General features: G+C 41.5%; 1 protein-coding gene across 6 annotated transcripts in view; it reads right to left on the bottom strand.

Moving 5' to 3' along the window:
- Positions 1-23,544, bottom strand: part of OSBPL8 (oxysterol binding protein like 8) — a 142,961-nt gene that overhangs the window by 56,355 nt on the left and 63,062 nt on the right. For 4 of the 6 annotated variants that reach the window (XM_090042564.1, XM_090042563.1, XM_090042567.1 and 1 more), the window contains one exon: positions 23,331-23,468. Coding sequence is in view for 2 of the 6 variants with exons in the window: in XM_090042561.1 (XP_089898687.1) it covers positions 23,331-23,468 (138 nt within the window). In the remaining 4 variants the exon portion in view is untranslated. Of the gene's footprint in view, positions 1-7,160; positions 7,345-23,330; positions 23,469-23,544 lie in introns of those variants that run through there. The other 2 variants (XM_090042566.1, XM_090042565.1) reach the window with 1 other exon arrangement.

Here is a 23,544-nt window from a genome sequence, read left to right on the forward strand (position 1 = left end):
GCTATTATTCTTTTTTGGAAAAAAGTATGGCACGTATTTTTCTAGTAATCTCAAAGAAAGACAGATAAATGATTTGGATTCGCTGTAGTTCACAGTTACATTCATTCTGCAGTGAATTACGCAACAGTAAGCTTGCCTTGCTACCATGCTTTTAATATCATTCCATCTTCTTGAAGATGCCTTTTTAATTAAGCAAACAAAGCACTTGTCTGCAGCACCTGCAATGCCTGGGTCCAGTGAAAACAAAGTTATACAGTGCTTCTGTCTACCTATCATTTTAATTTTGTATGCACTTATAAAGCCTAATGTAAATAAGCATATATGTTCAACTAGCGTGCATGTCAATAGTTTGTTTGTTTGTTTTGGGGGGGCAGGGTACAGGAAAAGAGAAAAACTAGACAGCAGGTGGCAGTTTAATAATGCATGCACACCCTGTGAGGTACAGTACTTTCCTCCAGGAATTTGCATTTTAAAAAGGCTTCAGTTCCACATACCTAGTTCCTCAGTCTGAAAATTGAGAACTACATTCTGTCAGGGAATGTTATCAATATATCCCCCAATTTTTGTAAATTGGTACAAGAGAGGAAACCTACAACCAATTTTATGTCACAGTACATCATGTATGTAAGTATTACATGTAGATGTAAAGTTCCATTTCCATTTCTACGATAGAAAATGGCTGTTTTTAAGGCTAGGTTAATTTTTTTTTTTTTAAACTTAATTGTGCCTGCAATTTTGTTATGGGCTTCCACTTTCTCAAGAAAGACTGCTGACATAATTATAAATAATAATTTAGCATAATATTAGAATCTTAAGCTATGTGCTTACATACCATGGCTTCATTTTTACAGGTTACTCAGGAAAGCAAAACCCTCTAAATCTATGGGGAGAGAATGTCTTTAGTGAATCAAGCATAACCAGTTCTCTCCTACTCACTTAAAAATGAGCATAATTAAAACTATGTATTTTGAGAAAAGACTGACGTTCTTAAAAAACGAATTCAATGGGAAAAAGAAGAAGGACAAAAGAAAAGAAAAGATGAATATCCCATTTGCTCCAGCCCACAACTTCTGCAGTTGCTCTGCTGTGTCCACAAGCTGCACTTGATAGCCAAGAGAATCTGTCCTAGCAGAAGGAAAAGAAATACTATCTGAAAATTAAGAGGATACACCCTCCTCTAATCTAAGCACTTTCTCTTTCTCACCACAGATGAGCTAACTGCTCCAGATCTGCTCCTATACTGCCAGGGGAAGCTAATTTTCTCTTCAACCAACCTCATCTTTTTTAGTCCAGGAAAAAGGTATAGGGACAAATCTCTTTAAGGGTCCAAGGACATTTATTCCTTCATTCTAAATCCAGGCCATCAATTTATTAGCTTTGCTACACACTTTCTTTGAGAAACTACTGTTCAATACGTCTGAGTATTGGAGGGGGAAAAAAAAAAAAGCTCTGTTCCCCAACATTTGGTATTCACAAAGTAAAATAGACACCTCATACCTCCAATTGGCTTTTACTATGACACCTAGCCCATGTTTACTATAGCTGAAAGCAGAACCAAATAGAATTATACAAAAAACAAAATGGAAGGGGGGAGAGAAAGACCCACACTGAAGCACTCCATAAAATGCTAAAAAACAACACTAGTTAAAACACTGAGGGATAATTTCCCATTTCATTCCTACATCTTGGCTAGGGACAGAAGTTGCATATAAACCAGTCTAAGTGATCAGAAACTAGTCTAAACCTGTAACAGGATAGAAGTTCAGTGCACATAAACCAGTTTCAAAATGGCTGAAGCTGGTTTAAGATAAGCCTGGTTGAATGTAGACTTAACTGATCACACTTATAGGCTTGGTGGTGCTACACTCGCTAGCACTGCGACCAAAAGCTACTGGGGGGGAGGGGGGGTGTCTTGACTGACCATAAAATGAACAAGAGCCCCAAATGTGATGCCGTGGCCAGCAGAGCAAACCAAACTTTGGCATGCATCTCGAGCAAAACGAGGGATGTCATCCTCCTGTTTAACTCTACCTTATTGAGGCCACAGCTAGAGTACTGCATCCAGTTTTTGGGCCCCCCATTTCAGAAGGAATGTGGATAAGCTTGAAAGAGTCCAGAAGAGAGCCACCCATATGATCAAAAGCCAAAAGAGCAAGCCTTACGAGAGGCTCAGGGACATGTGACTTCAGCCTGGGAAGAGAAGGCTCAGGAGGGACTTGGTGGCTGCCTATAAGTATATAAGGAAGGTGCATCAGGACCTGGGAAAACAGTTGTTCATGAGGGCTCCCCAAGGGATAACTCAGTCTAACAGCCACAAACTTCTAGAAGGCCAATTCAGACTCAATATAAGGAAAAACTTGTTTACAGTCTGAATGGAACAGAGGCATTTGGATGTTTATCTTGCTGGGATTATCCAAACCCTGCAGACTTCTTGCCTCTGGCGGGGGGCTGGACTTGATCTCATGAGGTCCCTTCCAGCCCCTAATGTCTATGAAATCTATGCTTTGGGTCAGACCGGTTTATGAAGCTTCTGTCCCAAACCCCTTCCTGGTTCAAGTTCAATCACAGTCCCACAGCACCCCAGTATGGCTTTCAGCCCTGGCCTGGGCTGTGCTGTCTGCTCCAGAGAGCAGAGCTGGCTCACCCCTCTACTTACTAGCTGGAGCAGTAAGGGCTGGCTCACTGCTCCCTCTCCCCCCACCCCTGGCTGGGGTCGGGGAGGGGGGAGAAGGATGGGGGTTAAACTCACCTTGCCCAGAGTATAGAGCTGCCCTGCCCAGCCCGCTTAATTAGTGCTGGTTGCAACTGTAGACTATAAATCCCAGAGGCACATGGAAGCAGGAAGAGGAAGCGACAAGCAGCCCTAGGAGTCCTGCTACTGTGCTGCTGGACTGCAAATCCCAGAGACCTTGGGGGGAACAGGAAGACTAAGTGCACATATCTCCCAGACTGTTTATAATTTTCAATCTATAGTTTTTAAGAAAAAGAACTATGCTATTACCTTCCCCGACTCCTGCTGTTCCCTCCTCCCCCCGTCCAGTCCCCACCGCAAGCAGAGCACAGGCTGGGCCCCAGCCATGCCTGCTCTGCTGCAGCAGGAAGGTGGGAAAAGACTGAGTGGCTAGCAGGCAAGAATACTCTAGTGCTCCACAGCTTCTGACTTGAGCCACTGCAGGCATGTGGCCATACTTCTTGAATCAAAGATAGATGCATGTTTATTTGCTTATCAGTTCAAACTCTGCAGCTTAGATTAACCAATGAATGATGATGAATCAATTCAGCCTTGGGCTTTTTGATGGTCTGTACTTAGCCCCTCAGTTTAGTCCATCTTAAAATTAAAAAGGATTCCAAATCAATTCTTGTGCATTTGAGTTTACTTGGAGGTGGCTTATTGTTAAATTATTTGGCCCCATTTCTCTTAGAAAAGATGAAACATTGTCGTCTGAAACATACACACTTTTTTCTTGTTTTATAAAGGAATCTAAGGCCCACAATGGACATTTTAGTTAAGGGTGTACCGACAGAGAATTTTTTTTAACAAGCCAATTTTTAAACAAGCCATAATCAGCTGATACCAATCCGACTCAGATATCCAGCCCGGCAGCACGGACAGCAGAGTCCAGCTGATAAGTCTGTTGTGGGGGAAGGGGCAGGGGTAGGGAAGCAGATTGGAGGGCTGGACCAAGGCCCCCACACAGGGGGAGAGAATGGGGATGGGGCTCAGGCAAGGGCTACGCAGCCAGGGCAGGATGCGAATGGAGCCATGAGCAGCTCATCCGGGAGGCACAGGGAAGGGACAGCTCCTGCCACTGCATGCACCCAACCCTAGGAGGGCATATGGGGTGTGCCCCCAGACTTGTGCGGGTTGAGGGCTGGCTAAGGCCAGGGTGGTGCCAGGCTTTTCCAGGTGGAGGGGCTGGGCTACAGAGGGGAACGGGACTGCAGCCAGCCCAAAATAAATTTCCTGTAGCCCCTGCCCCTGCTCTCCATGCTGCTGGGCTGCACTTCTGGCTGCCTGCATGCTGCTCTGCAGCTGCGCACATGCACGGGGCTTTTAAAAGTCTGTGACATTAAAAAAACAAAAAACAAAAAACAGCCACATTAACCAAAAAAAGGTGACTGCCGATACAGTCAACTTTCCTTATAAATGGTGCCAATCTGATATGGGACCAATGTATCTGTGCACCTCTAGTTTCAGTGTTAGGTGACCTCTATATATATATATACTCACTTTGTGCATTTCAGCACCTGGGCTAGGTACAGACAGTCAAAAAGCCTAAGGCCGAATTGATCCAGTCTTTGCAGGTTAGTCTACAATTTACAGATTAAATTGAAACATAAGTGAACAGACATTTTTTTTTCAGGAAATGCAGCCACATGCCTGTTGTGGCTCCGGCCAGAAGCTGGGGATGCTAGAGCACAACTCTGGCTGTGTGTTTACTTCTTCCTGCTGCCCCTAGGGTCTCTGGGATTTGCAATCCAGACTCATAGCAGCAGGACTCTGCAGGGTTGCTCATCACTACTTCTTCCTGCTTCCAGGTGCCTTGGGGATTTGTAGTCCAGTCACAGCCAGTGGTAATTTTGAGCAGAAGGGGTGTTTAACTTGACCCCAGACCCTACCTGGGGTTTGCCCGGGGGTAGAGTAGGGTAGGGCAGCCCCCTCCGCCCTTCATCCCCCTGGAGACTGGACTGCATCACCAGCCAGGCTTGTCCCCACCCTCGTCAGCCAGCCCTCACTGCTCCAGCTCTGGGGGCAGAGGGGTGGGCCATCCCTGTTCTCTGGAGCAGACAGCACAGCCCAATCCAAAGCTGAAAAGCATGCTGGGGGGGCATGATTTAACCTCAACCAAGAAGGGGTCTGGGACAGAAATTTCTTAAACCAGTTTGACCTAAATCAGTTAGGTCTGATACTACACTCAACTAGGTTCATCTTTATCTTCATACAGGTTTATCTTTATACAGGCAAACTTTGGGAAGTCCAGATTTCCATCTTTAATGCCCAAATTAAAATGCACTTTTTAGGATCTACTCTAATTTTAGTGGAGAGGTACTTAGCAGTCAACCTAATTTTGCTGAGTTGGTTTGACTAGTAGTTCTTCAGTCTCAAAAGAAGTAGAGAACTAGAAACTGACTAAAAAGTTACTTGTATAAATAAATACAAGTAAGCTTTCCATGTTCCTTCACTTCTGGCCAGCGCATCTGAGGACAGGATTTTTTTTTTCCCTTTTTAAAGAGCTACTGCTATAACACTGCAATGCTGTTGTGCTCTGGAGGACAAACAAGGGACAGTCTGTACTGACACTGTACATGTTGTGCAGTCAGCATCCCACTTCATTCCATGACTATTGAGATCCAGGCCAGGATTTCTGTGCTCTTAATACAAACAGCACATGATTTAAAGCAGGGACTCCCAAACTGTGACCTAGAGATCCCTAGTGATCTGCAAAGCAGTGTTAAGTGGCCTACAAACTACATAGTGCCTACTACTTTTTCAAATACAAATTTGATAAGTGTAGAAAGAAACCCACAAGAGTTTACCAGTACATTTAGAAATCAAAAGGAAGATATTTTGAACAGAATCTACTCTTCTAAGATCAGGTCTTATGGACCAAAGCATCATCAGATTTATAAAAATGAGAGGGTGAGAATATGGGTGCAATTTTTGCTTCTAGTCTCAGAACTTTATTCTCTTGTATCCACAAAGAGTGTTTTGCTATGAGCTGGAGAAGAATCAATGAAAACAAGCAGCAAAAAAACTACATACTTTTAAAAGACAGGCACAAACAAAAACTACCAAACATGTAGCTACCAGCAAACTATAGGCAGCGGACTAATCAATGTGAACCGTGCAGTAACCAATTCTAAATCCTGACCATATTCCAAGTACAAGTGCTCCCTGGCTTGAATAGTTCAAAATTCTTTTAAAGATAAATTTTAAAATTTACTTAATAAATGCAACCACCTGTATTGTCCAGGTAAAAAATGTAAGGTAGTACAACACCATGCAATTAAAAAATGGTAATTGAGTAAAGCCAACAGACAAAAGGCCCTATTGTCTCAAGTGTACACAACACATTTTTTTCCAAAGTAATCTTTTGACCTATTCTCTTCAAATGAAGGCTGCATATCTCCTGCAAACATTTTGAAGAATATGATGGATGATCCATATTTGCTTGCAGATAAAGCAAGGCTTCTTTGGTAGTAAATTTAAAGCCAGTTGATAAATCTATCATATCACAAGGCTTAAGACATTCTTTTATGATATTGCTTCATATGTACCATTCAGAACTAAATCTGAATGCAGAGAAGAGAGGCAAACAAAAGGTCTAAACACTTCCCAGCACAAACAGCTTGCAAAGGTTGTGGTTTTAATAAGATTTTTTAAAACAGAAAAGTCTCAAAATGCACGGGCTAAACAAAAGGAGAAAAACTTGCTAGGGGATAGACGTATTAGTCGGCACACCAAATTAAAGGTCCAAACTAAATACCACGCACTTAACTCTCCAGAACAAAACAGAACTTTTAAACAAAACTAAATACTGTGCAAAAAATTATAAAAGCTGATTCAAGACACAGGGCTATTATGCAATCAAGTAATGTTACTATTGTACCAGTAACCTATTTAAGGAGTTTTTTCCTTTGGAGGCAGTTTTCAAAAGGAGGAGAAAAAAAGTGTTTTTGTTGTGAGGGAAAGGGGGGAGGGAGAAAAGGAGGAAAGAAAAAAGAACAGGGAACATTTTCTTTCCTCCTTGAAAGACAGCTGGACAGACACAATCTCAAATGAATTAATTCTGCAAAAGCTAAGAAGGGGAGGCAAGCTTCTTAACCAGACAACTATCAAGTACGAGACAGTAATATGGACTGACATTTCTAGCGCTATCCACTGATATGCCTCAAAAAGCAAATCTGTAAACAAATCTCATATTACACACCTGGCACGCGCACACACACAAAATAGCAGTAACAATAATAATAGTTATAATTTTAGAAAACTGGTAGTATACTTGGACTCTGCATATATCCAACACAATTAAAGGTAAACTCCTAAGCAGATAATTGCATTAAAACTTTCTAAACAGCCTGAATTTTACATTTACTTTTGCAAACAGCTGCTAAGTCTCTCTCCTATGAAAGCAACAAGCTTTTAGAGGTATACTTGCCTTCAGACACCACCAGTATTTGATTCACAAGAGAGACATCTGAGCCACAAGCCTGTTCATACTGCAAGCTGTGCTAATCTACAGAGGGAAAACCAATTTAACCCTGCCAAATATCCTCTTCCCTGCACATCGGATTATAGTCACACGTTTGCATCAAGGTTCTCTGCAGCTTGTTGACAACTGCACTTGGTTGTAGCCGGCATCTCACTGACTGCGCTGAATCTGCTCCTCCCACCTAACCACGTAGCCTTCTTCATTACTCAGGTTTCAACAATTTTAAGCTCAGCAGCACTTGTGAAATTCCCCAGGGCAACAGTTCAGGTTCAAGCAGGTCAGCTTTACTGAGATTTACTTGCAAAGAAAGCATTTGTTGAAAAGCTTTATTTTTCTGCACATTTATGGTGATACACTGTGCCTTTTGAACACATCCCCATGAATAGTTCAGATCTCTGCTGCCCCCGCAAACAAGTAAAAGCAATTTTAAACAAGCATCAGTTCTCTACTGTGGGGCATATTGTTTCCAAAATGTAATGCTTTAAATGCGTACACAAAGGGGGCTCACGTTGAACTAGAATTCAATAGGGTATGCTGTTTGAAAAGCAAGAATCATACCAAGATGCTGTCTTTTAAAAATAATAGCATACAGAAAAAAATTAAGCAGGCAAATGTTTCAATTTGACAAAATGAGAGATTTAAAAATTAATAAAAATGGAGCTCAATGCTAATGCCTTACCACCTCCGACTGGGACCCAACTCTTAAGACATTATCCCAATAATATGAGCAAGCCCATTCACATAAAATTAGAGTTTACGGAACCGAGCCCTCCAAAGTATAGCTTAGGTTCCACGAGGAATATTTTTTCCATCATATTTCTCCAAGTCTGAGTGATAGGGCTACTATTTCAATATACAGAGAAAGAAATACAAGTGTTTTCATTTAATACGCAAGTGTAGTTAGTCAAGTCAGACTCTCATTGGTTTACATGGCAGCAGATGTTACAAAGAACTTGGGCTCGAGGTGGTCAAACATATGACCCCACAAGCTACATCTGACCTACAAAGCTTTTTTAACTTGCCCACTGGCTACCGGAAGTTGGGGGCTGTGGCCTGCTATAGAATTCAGGGCCCCTTTGGCCCCAGCTGTTGGCAGTGAGCTCAGCTTGCCACGATCAACCCCAGATCCACCTCCATGGATTCGCTGTCACCCCAGACCCCCAACTGCATACCAACCTGCTTCCCCCCAGCTGGATCCAGCCTGCAAAGAACTGAAGTCCAGATCTAACCAGGGGCCCAAGGTGCGTTTGACACTCCTATCTTAGCTCAAGTAGTATAACTGACTCAGAGTCTTTGAGAGTTCCCTTAATGGGGACAGGCTCAGCTATGCTACCTGCTCAGTCCCTCTTTGCTGCACTTGCAGGGTAGAGTACTTGCTGAAGCCATGATGGTCCAGGAAATGTGACAGCAGGGTTCTTTTTTGCAATATCTTTTATTGGACCAACTCTATAGTTAAGAGAGATGTAGACAAGTTGTGGGGAACAAAGTATCCTTCATCACAGACAATTCATAGCAAGATAAGAGATAAGAGTGCAAGTCAGTTTACCTTCCTAGCCAAATTTAGGCAATTGCAATGAATGTGGCACATATGAAGCAGAATTACAAAATCAACAGGGATCACCAGAATAAGCAGAATAAAAAGCATAAGAAAACTAAGAACTGAAGTTTCAGGCAAAGCAAAAAGAAGAGAACACACATTGCAAAGAAATAACATGATTAAATACTGTTTCATACTGCACTGGTTGAGATCCATTGTCTCCAAGCCCAGTTTAATTTCTAAAGCATTAAAGTATGGCGATATTACCTAAAAAGAAGAGGTCAAAACCAATACATGCAGGCACCTTGACTGCCATTTTAAATGTCCTCTGGGGGGAGATAAAGGTCATGACTTAGCCATCAAATAAGTTCTGTCTTGCATCTCTTCAAATTTGCCCTTTATATTATTCGGTGCACCAGTTTTCATACGGCATTAGTCAAACAGATAGGGAGTGCTCCTTCTGAGATAATCTTACTACACCCCTTATGCCATCTGCTAATGAATTATTGGTTCTCCAATCATAGCACCACTACTTTAAAAAATTATTACATTCTTAAAAGAACAGAAACATTTTCATCAGTCTTTACTCACCTAAAGAATCTCTTGGAAAACCCTCACATAACAGCTAAGCAATTTGAGAGCTGAGGATGATAAACAAAGGCTGTCTGCTGAGCTTTTCCTTAACCATTCATCACTTCCCTTCTTTCTGGGACAGAGGATGCACCAAAAGCTAGGCTGACAGACTTCAAAGGCACAATGGAAATGAACAAGTTATATAAACCAAACTGGATTTAAAAACAGCCTGGAAGAAAGGAGGAATTAATTTGGGAGCTACCAAATGGTTATGTTTATGCAATTGAATGAATAAGTTAATTTCAGGCTGAATATGAGCAGGAAGTTCTTAGCCTCTATAATTTATTAGCATTTAAAGCTAGACTGGATGCAGTGCTCTTATATTCTGTTTAGAAAACAATTTTGTTTCAGCAGGAAGATGCCCTGGATAATTAACATTAACTTGTTCTACCATTATGAGACATACCATTACACTTCTGTTACTGTATTCAACGTGGCTTTGACAAGAAAGCTTGCAAATACTGAATTCATTTTTGCTGCTGTAGGTTTGCTTTTTGCCCTTCAGTTCAATGGCATTGGTAGAAACCGGTTTCTGTTTGTTTAGAGCACTGTTCTCTAGCCCTCAGTGCCAAGTTGTTAGCGATTTGAATTCCACAGGAGTTTGCCTAAGAAGAGCTTGAAGTCTTTTAGAACTGAACATTACCAAGAGCTGCCTTTAGTACAAGTTGGTGATTCTGTACTGCTAGCCAGCTCTTAGTAATATTCAGTTCTAAAAGACTTCAAGCTTTTCTTAAGCAAACTCCTACTGAATTCAAATGCATCACACACGTTTATTTATTTACCTACTAGTTTTCTTTGTCTATACACATACACACAGTGTAACTTCATAAATCCAGCATGCTGAGGACCAAGCACTTGCAGAAAATTTGAAAATGCCACACTTTTTAAAATCGGTGCAGCAGGAGAGGGGGCGGAAGAGGCTGCATGTAGAGCAGCGGCACGGGGGGTTAATGGCAGTGGCACCAGCCGCCACATGCAAGCTTCCCTCTCCATGTCTGGGAGGGCAGGGGGAAGCACCGGATTTTTGAAAATTCTGAATCTCTGGCATCTGGATTTACGAAGTTATACTGTACAAACAGGTTTCCCCTTGTTTTATGCCATGCATACGTTCCTGGAAAACAGCGGTAACTGTAAGTTGCATAAAGGGAACCCACTGTATAATGTAACAGATAGGGATACATTCCAAGACCTCGACTGTCCTGACCCCCAGACCCATCTCTACCACTTTTACAAGACAATTTTGGTATTCACCAACAGCAAACAGTACACACAAGCACAGGGAACTATCATAATGGGAATGGCAATGACAGAAACATGTCTCAGACAACAAGTAAGGAGCACAGCTCCACACAGGACACTATATGATGGTGCGCATCACACACACAATGCACCGCACAAAGCAGCTGAGTGCGGGCTTCCACCACACCAGTCGCATAAGAGTGAATTTATCATCTCACATAACATTTTTGGTATAAGAAGGGTGATCGCAAAAGAGCAAATTTGCACATACAGAATCTGCATAAAGCGAGGGAAACCTGTATAGAAAACTAGCAGGTAAACAAACATATTACTTGTGTCCTGGTAGCACTTACAAGCAAAAACTGAATCACTAGACTTCGCAAGACTCCTGTCAAAGATCCTTCTAACATACAGTATTTCATCTATTTATGATAGCTGCAGTTTGGTTTGTGTCCTCGCTTCATGAAGTAGCAGTAAATGTACACGGCCACAGCAGAAGCATTCATGTTGTGACCCGTCAGATTAGAACAAAACTGCTAAATTTCCACCCGTCATCAACAAAATCACAGACATGCATGATTTCTAGATAAAAACATCTAGGGCACTTGCACACGTACAGCAAGGCTGCTCCAACGCACTGTAATTACAGTGTGTTGCAGCAGACTCTATTGAGTCTGCTGGAGCATGGCAATTACCATGCTCAGCAGACGTGGCATCACAAGCATCAGCATCCCTGTACTGAAAAGTGTTGGCAGGGGCACTTTAACTAAAGTTTGTTGAATGACCTTCAGTTAAAGCACCCTCCATTTTCAGCATGGGGACACTGATGCATGCAATGCTCCAGGTGCTTTAGATAGAGGCTCTCAGAGCCACTCTAATGAAAATGCCCCTCCCTCCAGCCCACTCCTGGAGCACATGTATAAACACCCGTAGTTTATAACAAGGACTTGAGAAGTAAGTGTACAGTAGCTTAGTTTTTTAAAAGGTAATGAAATATGATCTAAGCAGGTGTTTGGCAAGTGAGCACTGGAAAGAGAAACGATAAGGAACGACTGGTTTCGTTGTGTAATGGTGATGCAAGGTCTAGGGAGGCGTGTGTATCAGCATGTTTTATAAATAGTAACAGACCATCTATTATATACAGAACCCATAAGAGAAAATTTGGGGGCCTGGAAGCATCCTAGCAGTGGGGAGCTTCCACCTCCCATTTTAGAAATAGCAACTAGAGGAATTCTGAATTGAATGAATCCTTTTTTAAATCAAGTTTCTAGAAGATATACTTCGGCTTTTTTCCACATACTGCTTGCAATTATTTTACTCTTTATAATTGAAGGTCTCTTTAAAAAGAAAAAAACCCCTATCAACTTTTGCTCCTACCCCCAAGCTTGGGTTTGGTATAACTGCCCCCCCCACCCCCCAATTCACAGACCATGGTTTCATATAACACAAGGGTCACTGCCGATGACAAAGATCTGAAGTACTATTTATATATTTAATTCATAAGGTCAACTAAGGAGACATCTGAAACTACCTCTTAAAAACAACAAAATTAGTCTGTACCAAGTGACTACATTAAGCAAATCCTCAGCCCTTTCCCACTCTGTGAAAATAACTTATCTAAATTACACTGAGGATACTCTTAGAACACACTACTCAGCAAGACAATGTAAAGAAGCACTCTCTGCGCACCAGGAGTGCTCACATGGGACATTAGTTCAGAGTAGCTTGTCCACTGCAAATTGGTCCATGCCAACTTCCCCACATAGACAGGCATAAGGTTTAGAAGCGGAGAAGTATACAGATTCTTAGTTTAAACATTTGCTTTGTGTGCTACCTATCACCATCTTTTGGAAAAATGAATAAATAATGTTTTGTTTCAAAGAAAAAAAAAAACTGTTTAGAGTCACTGGTTGCCCAGGAGTAAAGGGCAACATGTGTCTTGCTCAGTTGAGTCTGTTTGCTTAACATCACCAGGAAATGAGGGAATTTGACTTAAATAGCCCATGTTATAGTGGTTAGGCATGTTCCAACCAAAAATAAGGCACCGGGTGGCACCAGACCTTTCTTCCTTCAACTCCAACCAAAAAAGAGCCTCTCCTCTCCTGCTTCTAGTTGGACATGCCACTGAAATGACTCGAGTCAAAGAGCTTCCTAACTAGCACTCAGTGTTTCCCTGTTTGCCCTCTTGACTACCTCTGGCACACGAGACTAAAAATTAGCTTCAATGTCTTGTTCTTCTTTGGTTCCAATGCCCCCTTCCCTTTTCTGACTCCACATGGCTATCTCATTTGCCAAAATGAGTTCATCTTTTATCACTATGCTGGAGACTCACAAGTTTCTCTTCAACTCCAATCTTGCCTCCTTCCCCCTACACACAATTGAGCTCATCTTTTAGATGTCTACTCTTGAAAGTGCAATATTCCACTAAAAGTAAATGTAATCAAAACTTCCTTACATTTCCTCCAAAAACAGTCCTGCTACCTCCCTCTCCACCTGTCACTCAAGTGAGTACTCTTCAATTCAGTCTTTCCACTGAACTACCACCATAAAAAGGGCCAATCTAAATCTTGGCATTTCTTCTTTCCTACCATCTTTAAGATCTAGCTTTTACACTCTGTTCATACAATTTGTACTCAACCCAGGCCCTATTCCACATTTCTATTACTAATGCATTTCCTTCCTGTGAAATAAATCTTGCTTCACTTTTATCTATCTTCAGAAATGCTTGGAAGACAGGTTTCCCAGCTTAGCACTTCAGCCTACACATGTTCCGTATTTCTGTTCTGCAATGCTTCCCTTTTTTTCCCCCCCCACCTACAACACAAAAATGTTCATCTTCAAATGTAAGGTTCTTTGCAGCTTACCAAAATGCTAACCTTTATTGCAGGGTCAGCAATGTTTTTGGCCAGCGTGCCACCCAACCTCAACCCCTGGGACGGCTCTGCCTGGGACTGCAAAACTGCCCAGTCCCCCCAAACAAAAAGCATGTCTATAAACAGAGACACAGAAAGCACTTTCACTGCTTTTCATTTTCAGTATGGGACCCTTCAGCAAGAGCCTTTTGGCTCTAAATACATATCTGAGACTACAGTTTAAAAGTTCCTTCAGTCAATACATTTCAAAAGAAAGAAACGTTACACAATTAACAGCTACAGGAATAGACATTTTCAATTACTTATTCAGGCAAGCCACCAAATAGTCTGAAGTCAAAAAACAACAACAAAATGCAAGGTCAATCTATGAGCATACCAAACCTTGATCGCTCTATAAAGTTGCTCAATCACTTCTATAAACATGGCTATATTTTAATCCAAGTCTTGTGATATGGCTTATGATTGTCAAATCAGTTAACAGTAAAGCATTCTCCAACTACTCAAATGTAGCAGAGCAAGGTACAGCCAAGTTTATTAGTACCAGCCTGCCACCCTCAGGCTGGCTATTTTACCTATACCAAAATGTGAGAAGCAAAAGGTGTATTTTTTGAGATGTTGTTGCCGGGCCATCACAGATACAACAACACTCCAATCTTGGTACTGTTGTAGAGAGCCACATGTCCCTGACAAAAATAAAAGAGCAAATGTGCAATGTCAAAAGGCAACAAGGCCAGATTTTTAAAAAGGTATCTAAATATACAGACAAGAACTTAACTTCGGTCCATGATCCTAATGACAACATGGAAATGTTAATTACTAAATAAATTCAAAATAAAGGCCCAAACTGCATTAGTCACATATGTTATTAACTGTTTTCCCTCCTCAAAAGATGAAGGAGCTGTTTTTCAGGATCAGCTATTGTTAGGGCCTCTATCCATGTTCTTCACTCTCTTTCTCCCTTCTGAAAAGCTCCTAGCCATCTTGTAAATTCTTTGGTTACCACATAGCTTCAAATTGGCTGCCAACCATAGCTTGCTTGGCTGCCTTTTCTCAATTAGCCTGTTAGTTTATTTAGCAGTTTCAACTGCTTATAACCAAAAAAGTTTATTTTACAAGTATAATATTCCATAATGTAAAAAAGATGCTGGAATGGAGGACAAGGTACTCAAAAGTTGGAACGGATAAAAAATAGGTAGCCTGTTTCAGTGCTTTACTTTCCTCCTAGTAAAAGTTTACCCTGGGCATATCTACACGTGATATTTATTGGCCAAATTCTGGCACAGTTCATGCAAAGCTAATAGCTCCCGGGCACTGCGGTTACATGTGCAGCCAGGACCACAGGAACTTGAGCCATATTGAAGCACCCCTGGTAGCAGGGGGCTCCATCCTCTTTAGAGTCACCCTTCAGATAGTTGAAGGCTGCTATTAAATCCTGCCTCAGTCTTCTCTTCTCCAGACTAAACAAGAAGTCATGAGGCCCCTAACCATTTTTGCTGCTGTCCACTAGACTCTCTCCAATTTATTCACATCCTTTCTGTAATGGGGGGGGGGTCCAAAACTGGACATAGTACTCAAGATACAACCTCACCAGTACCGAAAAGAGAAAAATGATCACTTTCCTCAATCTTCTGGCAACATTTCTACTAATTCAGCCCTTCTTTGGAAACAGAGCCAACACTGTTGGCTCACATTCAGCTTATTGACTACTGTAATCCCCAGGTCCTTCTCTGAAGAGCTGCTGCTTGGTCAGCAAGTCCACAGCCTGTACTGGCACATGGGACTGTTCCATCTCAAGTGCAGGGCTTTGCACTTGCCCTTGTTGAACCTCACAAGATTTTCTTTGGTTCAATCTTCCAATTTGTTGGAGGTCTCCGAGTCCTACCCTCCAATATATCTACTACTCCCCCCCCCACCTTGGTATTATCTGCAAACTTGCTGAGGGTACACTCTATCCCATCTTCCAGATTGTTTATGGAAATACTGAACAGCACTAGCCCCAGGACCGACCCCTGGGGTACTCCATTCAATGCCAGCTGCCAACTAGACATCAAGCCACCAATTACTACCCTCTGAGCCTGACAAGCCAGCTAGTTTTCTATCCTCCTTACAGTCCTTCTGTCCAACCCATGCTTTCTTAGCTAATTTGTGAAAACATTGTAGGAGACCATATCCAAAGCCTTGCTAAATGCAAAGTATGTAAAGTCTGCTGCTCTCTCCACATCCACAAAGCCAGTCATCTTGTCATAGAAGGTAAATCAGGTTGGTCAGGGATGACTTGTCCTTGGTGAACCCATGCTGACTGTTCCTTAGAAGTGGATTCATCCAGGATCTGCTCCATGATTTTTCCAACGATTGATGTGAAGCTGATAAATCTGTAGTTCTTTGGGTCTTCCTCCTTCCCTTTCTTAAAGATGGGCACTATATATTTGTCCTTTTCTGATCATCCGTGACTTCTCCAAATTGCCATGGGTTCTCAAAGTTAACAGCTGACAGCTCTGCAAGTCACATCAGCCAACTCCCTCTGCACCCTGGACTTGTACACATCTAACTTTTCTAAATGGTCTCTAAACCTATTTTTACTATTGTTGGCTCTTCACCTCCTCTCTGCTGCCAGATGCAGTAGCTTGGTAGCTGACCTTGCTTGCGAAGGCTGAGGTAAAAAGGCATTCAGCACTTCAGCCTTACCCTTAACACATCTCTAGGTTGCCTCCCCCATTCAGTAAAAGGACCCACACTTTCTCTGATCTTCCTGCATCTTCACATAGGATGCCTGTTTGGAGCAGATCTGCTTCACTAGCATCTAAAGATGTTGCTGGGGCTGTTGTCCTTCAGCATTGGGCCCCTGCTACTCCTGAGACCCAATGCCAAGACAATAGTTATGAGTGCCATGCCCCAACTAAGGACATGGCAGAGAGAATCATGTGCCCTGGGAATCCTGCTGCAGATGCAGACCTTAGGAATTGCCCTGAAGAGGGGTTCCTGGGGTCCCAGGATCATATCCTGGAAGCCCTGGGAGCACTTACCAGGGCACAGCTGCCTACTCTCTCCTGCCGTAAGTGAACAGATGATGGACACAAAGAAGTAGCACAAATTGTGGCTAGGAACTGGTATGCTCACAAAGGGCTAAGACAAAGAAATCTATTTGCTCACATTTTGTGCTGCCATAAAAACTGTGGTGGCAGAAAGGCTGTATGTTGCAGCCTTACTATTTTAAAATATTTTTTGCAGTATTTAATACACAAGTGCCTGACAGCATCACTACGTTTCTGCAAAAGGCAAAGACAAAGGCAACATAGCTTAGAAGAGTTGTTTAATGCAGCTATCCTTGAACATTTAGAAATGAAAAACCATTTTGAAGTACTAATTACAGATTCTTTCAAAGTTTAAACCATTTAAAAACAGCAAATGACAAGGAAAAAAGGAAGAGAAATATAAAAAAAAAAATCTTCAACTAGCTTAGTATTACTTTAAAAGCTGTCATTTGATTTCTATTTTGTCTAGAATTATGTTCTATTACCTTTATATTTTCAAGTAATTCCTCTTAAAATGAAACTTTACTGCAGCTTGCTGATCAGACAGACTCATAAAAAGAACCCCTGATTAAAAGCAAAGCATCATGAAAAAAATATTCAACAAAAAAACCCAACCCACCTACCCCCCACTGGGCAATTCAGAATTTATTTCACTTACAGAATTAGTTTACTTAATGATTTTCTCAGTCTTTTTCTGGTTATACAATCCCATGAATAAGGCATTCACTTCATGTCACACATCCAGTACAATGCTATCTTTGGAAAATGTATTAGGTTCTAGCACTGTCACAGAATCCCAACATTTCTGCAGTCAATTTCATTGCAATCCCGTACTCCTCCAAAAATGCTTAATATATTCTCAACTTATTTCTAAGACTAAAATGGTATTTATTTTTAAAATCCAAAATATTCTCAAAAATAGACTGCTTTATTACAAACTCAAGAGATAAATGTAATATGATAGCTGACAGTCTTAAAGTTTAGATCTCATGCAGAACCCCTCCCACAAACAAGCTACTTGTGTACACCAGGAGGCATGCCACAGGATCATCATAAACTGAACTAAAACAACGTTTTATTTGCCTTTATAAATAGGTCTAAGTCAAATATAACCTTTATTTTGTGACTGCTACTTTTAAGCTGCAGGTACATAATAAGCAACTCAAACTTCATAACTACTAAAAACAAATATGCGGTTTTCAGAAACTAAGCACTTTTCAGACAATTTTTGCTCCTATCCATTAGGCACTTGTTAAACTCCACCCTTAACTGTTTGTGAATGCACGCAGCTATTTATATTTATTTTGCAAAGTTATATTACATTATTTATACAATTTGGTTTCTGCATGTCTCAACTTGCAAAGTATTTTATTTTTTTAATGGCAGAGCAAACTAACAGATTTAATAAGAGTGAAATATGGCGACTAGGTTTTTTTTCTTCTGAAGTCATTGGACATGAGATCAATTGTTTCATATGCCATTTGTTTAAACAAGCTGTAGGCTAAATAGGACATACCATTCTTTTTGAGGAGCCACCACAGAAGAGTAAAAGTTAATAAAAATGTACATTTAAAAAAAGTCCTTCACAATAAAATGGATTAGAAAATCATGTGTTTACACTGCACAGAAGCTTAATATAGAAGCTTAAATTTCATATTGTGATGTACGTTGTGCCTCAAGTTGTTGCAATTTAATGCGACAATATGCTGTAAATTAAGAGGCCATTCCAGTATTTATGAAAGCTTATTTCAAACAGACAGCACAAACAGTTTTGGTAAAACCACTGGAATTAACTGCTCTTTACAATTTCCCTTGAATATTTTCCTGATTGTTGGGAAGCATTAAGTCCTGTCACTACCTTTGTTAAATGAATATTTCTCTGAAGTCTAAGCAACTTTCTGGATGTACATGTTTTAGCTTCTAGGTAATTTGCCTGCTTAGGGAAAAAGTAGCTTATTTATTTATTTTTAATGTTATAAAGTTACCTGGGACTTACTTGCTGAAGCAATACAGCTATCCACAAGGCAATTATTACAGCATACACACCACAGGCCACCCCCACCCTTAAAATTAGCTTGTTTCTTCGTAGACAGGCTATGGATCAGCTAAGGAAAGACTGTATTAAATTCCCCGTGACAAGTTCATAAATGCTAGAACTGAAGCATGTTGGGAGAACTCCGAGGGAGCCATCCCATATACATTCTTTTGTTTACAATAGGGTTTTAGACAGACTGCACTTGACACTACACCCTTCACAAGCACTGAATTAATTTTTTTTACGTAATATTACAAGAACAATACAGCCATGCTCTTGCTAGTTTTCTTCAGTCGATTAATTTCAGACAAAATAATGACTTATTTGTACTGCTGAGGCAAAGTACAGTAAATAAAAGTGATGGATACTCCATAGCACTACACAATACAGGCACAGAATAGAACCTTATGCTATAAGCACTTGAACCAGTAAGAGACCAGGATGATGATGAGAGAGAAGAACTGACTATTAAAGTGATAAATTCTTTAGTGTACCATGCAGTCTACCATGTCCAAGAGAGACCTACTGGGTTTTAAACTTACAACAGGAATGACAAAGACTGACTATATTCTATCAGGCTTTAATGAACCCATTTGTATCAGCATCATTAAAAAGAAAAAGCCTTAAATAAGAAGCTAAATATTTAAGTGCGCACAGTTCACATGATGTTCACGCACACACACGTGTGTGTGCACGTACATTGAGTTACTGCATTACTAGTCCAAGTGGAAACAGAGCACACAGAACATTGATTGTTAAAGGTCAGTGTTATTTAAACCATCAAACCAAGTTACAGTAATTTACACACAGAAACCATTTCCAGATTACATTCAGACTACAGCACAAATCAAGAGAGATATTGTATTCAGGTGGCAATGATAGATACCAGCCTTTATAAAATACTCCAGAACTAGCAGTCAGCAGCACTGAATATCAGTACAATATAGTTTTTGAAAAGCCTTAACCAGAAGAGAACAATAAAGCAGTATTATTTCTGCATGAAATGACAAACGTCTCTTTTCAGAGTTCTTCACGAGTATGACTTTATGAATAGTACACAAAACGGAAAATATAGTTAAAGGCAGTCCTTGACTTACAACATTGAGTTACAACTTTTTGCACTTACAGCATTTATAAATTGACATCCTGCTTCAACTTTCTAATGTCAGTTTCGACTTTGGAACACTTAATCCAACGCAACACCATGCCAGCGAACAAGTTCGCTGCACCACTCATCTCCCTGGACAACACCTGTCCAAACTCCCTTGGACACTTGAAGAAAGCAGACGAGACTCCAGAAAAAACCTGCAGCCAGGACTCCTGAGAAGACTCCAGCCAAGAACCCTTCAAAAAGTCCAGCAAAGTCACCTCAAAGAAGTCCCTCTAAATCAACATGATTGCTATTTACAATATAAATACATTAAATGTAGCTATATTATTAATCTATAATTGATCAAATACAAAATTCTTGGGTATTTTTGGTGAAAAACAGGGTATTGGGCCTTGGTTCAGTAACCAATCCTGCATTTATAACATCATACTTCGGAACCAAATTTTCCCATAAGAAACAAAGCTTCGACTTAAGACAGTTTTCAGCAACCAACTGTGTTGTAAGCTTGTACAATGAAAACCTCAAGATTGAATCAAAATATAGTAAGCTGGGAAAGCAAAACATTCTATCTGATTTCAGGAATCAACTCAAGTGACCCTTATTTCCCCTTATCCTTGGAGCTGTACTTCATCAGTGACTTGGATGTGGGCGTGAAGTGTACTCTGTCCAAGTTTGCAGATGATACTAAATTGTGGGGAGAAGTGAACACACTGGAGGGCAGGGAATGATTGCAGGTGGACCTGGACAGGTTGGAAAAAGTGGACAGTACACAATAGGATGCAGTTCAACAAGGACAAGTGCAGAGTGCTGCATCTAGGGCGTAAAGATATCCAGCACACCTGCTGGTTGGGGAATGACCCTCTCAGCAGCAGAAAGGGATCTTGGAATCATAGTGGACTCCAAGATGAACATAAGTCAGTGTGACGAGATCCTCAAAGCTAACCACACTTTATCATGCATCAGCAGATGCATGACAAATAGAACCAAGGAAATGATACTTCCCCTTTATGCAGCATTGGTCAGACCGCGGTTGGAGTACTGTATCCAGTTTTGGGTGCTGTACTTCAAGAAGGATGTAGATAACCTCGGGAGGGTCCAGAGGAGAGCCACTTGTATGGTATGGGGTTTGCAAGCCAAGCCCTATGAGGAGAGATTAAGGGACCTGGATCTCTTCAGCCTCCGCAAGAGAAGGCTGAGATGTGATGTTGTGGCCACCTACAAATTCATTAGGGGGGCATGCAGCAAGGGATCAGAGATGTTCTGTTCACCAGGGTGCCTCTTAGGGTAACAAGGAACAATGGTCACAAACTGACAGAGAGCAGATTTAAGCTAGACATCAGGAAGACCTTCATGGTAAGGGAATGCGCTTCTAAGGGAGGTGGTGCTCTCCCTTACCTTGAGGGTCTTTAAGAGAAGGCTGGATAGGCACCTGGCTGGGGTCATCTGGCGCAGCACTTTTTCTTGCCCAGGGCAGGAGGTCAGACTCAATGAGCTGTTGAGGTCCCTTCCAACCCTAGCATCTATGAATCTACAACTATTGTTGCTGTAACTCCTCACTGAACAGTACAATTACATCTCAGCAGCATTTAAGTGATCAAATCAGAAGTAATTACATCATCCAATCAGGGTGTGTGCCCTGCGCTCCGATGACAGGGGTGGTAGTCAGGCAGGGTGCTGAGGAAAGGGTCAGCTACTCGAGCAACCAAATACTTAACTACGTACAATTTATTACAAGAATAAAAATACAGACGCTTAATATAAAACAGAATATTTACAAGGCTTAACATATAATACTATATATAATACTCCACAATTCACATAATACCAAATATGAACCAAACAACTTACAACCTATACAACACAATTAACACATAGGGATATTAATCTATATAACCCAAGTAACTTAAGCAAAATATTTCTTTAAACCGTCACAAATAACAATACAAATATACACACTGAGACATTAAAACACATAAACTATACAAACCTTCTTAAAGAATACCCCCAGCTATATAGCCCTTAACACAACCACCTCAAAATAGGGAGTGCACTCAGTGCTTCCCTGAGGGGTTTTCCTGAAGCCCTTCCCCTTCAGGGCTCTGGAATGTGGACATGTCCCTCCCGCAATGAAGGATGGAGGCTGCAGACCCTCCTCACCCATGTCAGCCTCCTCTGCAGGGCCCGCTTCCCCACTAACTCATGCTTCCTCTCTGGAGAAGGCAAGGCTTGTCCCCTGGTGGCTGATCCCACAAGAGCCTCTCCCCAGTAGCGCCTTTGGCCCAGCACCCTGCACTAGGTACCCAGGACTCTCTCTCACAGGTACCCTTGCAGGCTTGGACTCCCCGGTCTCACACTGCCAGTTCTTCCCTTTCCCGGGCCCTGCTCCGGGCACTGGGGCTCTTTTAGTTAGAAGTGGAGCCACACTGCAGGGTTCTGGTCACTCAGCCTGCTTGCTAGGTGGTTCTCTGCGTGCCAACTTGCGTACCGGATGAGGCCTGAGCAGCTGTGAGCTGCTCCCAGGGCCAGCTCTCCATGCGCTGATCTGCACGCTGACTGTCCAGCCATTTGCTGGGTTTGCAGGCTCAAGCCGCCTTGAGTGGCTCCTAGAGCCCGATCCCCACACGCCGATTTGCCCACCACTGAAGCTCAAGCACAGTCCCGAGGATGGCAGCCTCTGGAGCCCTTCATCCCAACCTGCTGAGCACGCTCCCCTTGTACACTCTTCAGGGACTCCACCCCCAAAGTTCTCTGGACCTGGCTGGTATAGTTCCAATTCAGGTCCAGCTGCTCCTTGCCGCCTCCCTTTGGAAAAGGGTGGGGCATTGCTTCCTTTGTGCTGCCTCCAGATTGGTAGGTGGGCTCCACGAATCAAACAGAGACCCTTGATCCTGGGACTGAACCCAAGGTAAGCCTGCTACACTTGGATAAAATAATTTGAGTCAGTATTTTAAAATGGCCTCTAAAATCCACTGTTTAAGTCTGTATCTGTTGGAAAGCAAGTTTACATCAACTGTCATAACTGACAAAAGATGTTCCAGGAAGACGCTGTTGTGAATTAAGATGAAAATAAACACCCCCGCATGAGATTCTCCAACAATCCAGCCTTTCCAAGTGCCACTTGGGATAATACACAAACAATAATCTTCTCTTGCATTATTTACTTCCTTGAAATATTTTTATTAATACAATATAGTCAATATGAAGTCCTGCACAAAAATAGAACTATACAAACAAAACATGAAGAACAGTCACTGAATTACATGTTGTCCATTTTATTTTATTCACTGTCAAGCATAGATTATTTTGCAACAAGAGTCATAGCATACTTTATATGAGACTGTGTGCCATATACCATGTTTTTATGCAATTAACACCTTTATTCTTAATGGTATGAGGATGTACATGTAACATTTTGGCTAGCAGAAGGCAACACATTAAACTGATCCATTAAAAAAAATACTAGTTTTTCCCGCATGATTGTCTAAAGTGTTTTAAGACAATGTTCTTAACAGATTTCTTCAGCAGGTTTCCTTTTTCTGAATTCTCCATTTTAGAAAACAGTATATAGTCAAGAATTAATGTTTGATTAATGCGTTGGAAATAGGTCTTGAACATTTTGAACCCTTTAGTAACAGAAACAGATACCCATCTCTTACCATGGCTGTGGACGGTTCCTGGACTGAGTGATGGCTGGAGTAGCTCTTTGGTTGGAGTGAGATAGGCTTCCTTCCCTTGGCGTTGGCTCATCTTTCCTGGAGTCAGAATATGCGATTCATCGCTGTTTGTTATAACAGCTAAAATATAAAAATTACATCACTTCAACCAAGTGATAAAAAGTAGAACAAAAATACCCCCACAAAACCATCAACA

This window comes from Crocodylus siamensis, chromosome 4, assembly GCF_052110815.1.
Source record: "Crocodylus siamensis isolate JL-2025a chromosome 4, ASM5211081v1, whole genome shotgun sequence".
Lineage (NCBI taxonomy): Eukaryota > Metazoa > Chordata > Crocodylia > Crocodylidae > Crocodylus > Crocodylus siamensis.